This window comes from Papaver somniferum, chromosome 4, assembly GCF_003573695.1.
Source record: "Papaver somniferum cultivar HN1 chromosome 4, ASM357369v1, whole genome shotgun sequence".
NCBI classification, from domain to species: domain Eukaryota; kingdom Viridiplantae; phylum Streptophyta; class Magnoliopsida; order Ranunculales; family Papaveraceae; genus Papaver; species Papaver somniferum.
Window position 1 is genome coordinate 19,762,964 of NC_039361.1, and position 4,528 is coordinate 19,767,491.

The 4,528-nt window shown below is 36.1% G+C and overlaps 1 protein-coding gene across 1 annotated transcript; it reads left to right on the forward strand.

Moving 5' to 3' along the window:
- Positions 1–671: 671 nt before the first annotated feature.
- LOC113274870 (LOB domain-containing protein 24-like) lies at positions 672–3,559 on the forward strand. Its single transcript, XM_026524284.1, has 2 exons — positions 672–682; positions 2,283–3,559. Exon 2 carries the CDS (start codon positions 2,283–2,285, stop codon positions 2,766–2,768), a length of 486 nt encoding a protein of 161 aa, XP_026380069.1. The 5' UTR covers positions 672–682; the 3' UTR covers positions 2,769–3,559.
- Positions 3,560–4,528: the final 969 nt, after the last annotated feature.

Sequence of the window (4,528 nt, forward strand, 5' to 3'; positions counted from 1 at the left end):
TCCTTGTGATCAAGAACTGCTTCTCACTTAAAAAAAAAACAATCTTTTTATCATTCCCACAGAAACCTATTCTCCCTTTCCCTTAATCTGTTCATCGAACTAAGAATTTTCTTATCTTGAACCATTACTCTGCTCGACTTTTCTTTTTTTTTTTTTTGTTGTTGTGCCAATTGGTTTGATCCAATTAGTACGGTTTACTTATGTTTTCTTATATGAATCTCTTGTCTCCAGCTATTGGGGATCCCATTTCCATACCAACCCAAGATATGCTTATGGGACTCTATGTACACCAACTCAGAAAGGGTATCATCATCTTCATTCTTTCTCTCCTCCATTGCTGTGGTTTTCAACCAATCTTTAAGCACATTACTGGTAAATTAATTAGGTTTTTGGTTTGTTTTTGTTTCAATTTCTTGATGGAATGTAGTGGGTTTTGGGTTATTGAATTATTATTAGGTTTTGATCTTATTTTTGAAATGGGTACTGGTAATTCTATTTTGTTAGTTCATGATTGTAATTGAAATGGCTTTTTGCGATTGTATTTGCTCCTCCTTTCACTCCAAACGAACTTGATATTTCAGAGAATTTAAAGCCTTCTTGATTAAGCTTCAACTCGAGGTTAACCCTTGGTGTTCTCCACATTATTACTACTCAGTGTAAAATTCCTGCATTGAAACAAGAGGTAAATATCCTTTCTTGAATATTACTATATACTTTTATCAATTTATGTCTTTTTTTGATGATTGATGGCTGATGGAATGTAGTTATCCAACAGAGGGTGGGTTTTGGGTTCTTAAATTATTGTTAGGTTTTGGGTTATTGAATTATTATTAGGTTCTTAAATTACTGATGATTGTATTTGCTTAATTCCTAATTGGTTCTGGTGATTGTATTTGCTCCTGACTTTCACTCCGAACTTTGATTTTTCAGAAAATTTCAAGCCTTCTGATTAAGCTTCAACGTGCGGTTCATCATTGGTTCTCCACATTAATACTTCTCAGACTAAAATTACTGCATTGAAACAAGAGGTAAATCTCCTTTTTTGGTTTGTTTTTGTTTCAATTTCTTGATGGAATGTAGTGAGTTTTGTGTTATTGAATTATTATTAGGTTTTGATCTTATTTTTGAAATGGGTACTGGTGATTTTATTTTGTTAGTTCCTGATTGTAATTGAAATGGCTTTTTGCGATTGTATTTGCTCCTCAATTTCACTCCAAACGAACTTGATATTTCAGAGAATTTAAAGCCTTCTGATTAAGCTTCAACTCGAGGTTAACCCTTGGTGTTCTCCACATTATTACTACTCAGTGTAAAATTCCTGCATTGAAACAAGAGGTAAATATCCTTTCTCTGATGGAATGTAGTTATCCAACAGAGGGTGGGCTTTGGGTTCTTAAATTATTGTTAGGTTTGATCTTATTTTCGAAATGAGTATGCTCCTGACTTTCACTCCGAACGAACTTTGATTTTTCAGAAAATTTCAAGCCTTCTGATTAAGCTTCAACTTGCGGTTTATCATTGGTTCTCCACATTAATACTTCTCAGAATAAAATTACTGCATTGAAACAAGAGGTAAATCTCCTTTCTTGAATATTATTACTACTTCTCTGTACATATGTTTGTTTGCCTGATTGTAATAATGTTAGAATTGATGATTTGATGTGGATATTAATGGGAATAAACTGATAATTTGATGCTGCATATCTGTGGGGAATTGGCTTATCATTTTTGAAATGAGAGTTTTTAGTGATTGGCACTTAAGAATGAACATTGGATTTTCAGCCCTTTAAGATTGGATGCAAGGGGTTGGGGTGTATTTAAGTAAACACAAAAAGGATCTGATTTTGTATGCTGTAATCGTGTATGTGCCTGCTATGATGCTTCTGGCTCTGATTTTGCAGGCTTGGATAGTAATATGTATGACTAGATTAGGTGCCTCTGTGTTGGTGAAAATTTAATGAAACGACTGTACAGTTTCGGTTATTCTAGTACATACACTTGTATGATACCTGAGTTTTTCTTGTTATTATGTGTTGAAATGGATTTACTTTCATTCTTTTTTACTTTTATTGAAATGGGTGTTGTTGTTTAGTTCAAAATATCTGCTGTTCTGTTCTTGATGATATAGTTTTTGATCATATGTTGTGGGTTCTAAAGGTCAATAATTTTGTTGTATTTTGTATGTTGTAATGGTGTGTCTGGTTGCTCTGATGCTTCTGGCGCTGATTTTGGGGTCTTGGTAAGTAATATGTATGACTAGAATGTATGCCTGTGATTTGCAGATGGTGAAGATAGATCGATGTGAAAAGTGCAGATTTGATCGGCACCGCTGTCCAGCCAATTGTAGGTATGCGCAGTTCTTCCCTCTTGGTACAGATGATGACTATAAAGCCGTTCATAAGGTTTTTGGCGCGAGAAAGTTTCTGAGTATAGTGGACAGAGCTGACCCAGAACAGAACATAGCTTCCCAGTCACTGATTAGACAGGCAAGAGCCAGAGTGGCAGATCCTGTAAATGGACTTGGTGGATCTGCTATGCAACTCAGAGGCCAGGTGAACCAGCTTCGAGCTGAGCTGATTTCGGTAGGAATTCCCATCCGAGGAGATATTGTTCCACAGGAACCACCGAGGAGATGTTGTTCCACAGGAACCACCGGAGGAAGAACAACCAGTGCAGAACGGGAGATCTTGTGGGGCTTGCAGGCATCTGAAAAAAACGTGTCCATCAATCTGTCCTCTACGAGCAGTATTCACTCCTCAAAGGAGTGATGACCTTGACGATGTTAAGGCTTTTTACGGCGTTAGGCAATTTGTCAGTAACATGAAAAAGGCCCCCCCCCCCCCCCCCCCCCTGAAAACAGGCGATTGGCAGCTGAGACAATGGTTCTGGAGGCTAGGGCTTGGTATGATTTACCAGGCACAGGAATTGAAGGACTAGTTAATATCCTAAATCTGCAAGTGCAGAGTCTTCTTAAAAGGAAACCGAACTAGGCCAAGAGGCCTCCTAAGAAGACGTTTTGGTTAAAATGAATCTGTTTTTAACATTACGAAAACGGAGAGATGATGTACTGTCGCATACAAAGGATTGCATCAAGTGGAATGAAGTTGTCTAGAAGCATTCATTTCAGTTTTGAATTCAAATCTTGTCTGAAGGTCAAATTTTATTTTCATCTCGTAGTTCCAATGGTATTAAAAGTTCATCGACTGATGCTTCCGTTCCTTTGTCAAATGTTATATAATTCTACTGCTTTTGTTCTGCTGCTTCTGCTCATACAATGGTGCTGCGAGACTCGTTTCTTCTCTTGTTCTTCTGCAGCTTGAAGTGATGTGACTGTAAGTAACAGGTTTGAAATGTGTGTTTGTTATTTTTTACACTTGAAACTTATTTGTTGTTATCAGTTTGAGGGTCATTTGATTTTGTTTCTAGTTGTTCATAGTTCAAGCTTTACTCTGTTTGTAAAGGCTCGAGGGGTATGTAAGAGTATACTGTCAATGTTAGTAAATACATTGCGTCAGGTATTTGTATACCATTATATGAATTCCAATTTTACGAACAACATAGTAACGCTCTCTGATACAATATCAAGGTTCTTTCATTTCCTTGAACTTTTAGCTAGGCTTTCAAAAGGCTTGACTTAGGTCGTATGGCTTTGACAATCTTGAAAAGGGGATGAGGATGAGAAATTAACGACATAGAATTTAACTCGTAACCCTGCATTGGTCTCCAAACATTTTCCCATTAATCCAAATGTTGCTTATTACCAAGTGACTCGAAATGTAAAGAAATTTTTATTCAAATTAAAATGGAACTCTTATCCCTCCAAGAAGTCCAGCGTACTGCTGCTGGGATGAGAGCCCACCATAAAATAACCTTCCTAGTCCGGTTTATAGGTTTACTTGATTTTTTTGTATCCGTAAAGAATTTGGTGCTAGGGAGTTCTGAACTTAAGTCGCTAATATCATCATCCAATGACTTTACCACTGTACTACGGTGATACCGGTTATAGGGTTACTTGAGGCCTATCAAATAGAAGACAAAAACGGTCGTTATGAAATAAAATCAAAAAGTAGGACCAAGCAGTCCTAATAATAATAATAATAATAATAATATATTAGAGTGAGTGAGTTTGGTCCAATCGACATAATCAACTGTCTGTTTGGTCTTTTTTTTTTAAAATGTATGTTATTGTATGGTCCTAAATATTACCGTTTGGTCCTAGGGTGACGTCATGAGTGTCACATTCCAAAAATATCATTTTTCTCTTTTTTTCTCTCTTTTAATAAAAATAAATAAATAAAACCTTAAAAATGAAATATCTTTTAAACCACATGTCCAAAAATGACAAACCTTATATCTTCGGGAAGCCCTCGACGAAAGCGCTTTCCAACGAGTACCATTGTTGCTATATTTCAGAGATTTTAATTTTTACCTTATCCTTTAGCTAAAAATTAACCATAAAATGAACTATTATACGAGTTCATTCTACAAAATGAACTCCTTTAATAAACTACCATACTAGCTTGTTCAT

What these genes read in the sequence shown, in the direction of transcription:
- LOC113274870 (XM_026524284.1), top strand. Translation starts at nt 2,283, where the DNA reads ATGGTGAAGATAGATCGATGTGAAAAGTGCAGATTTGATCGGCACCGC.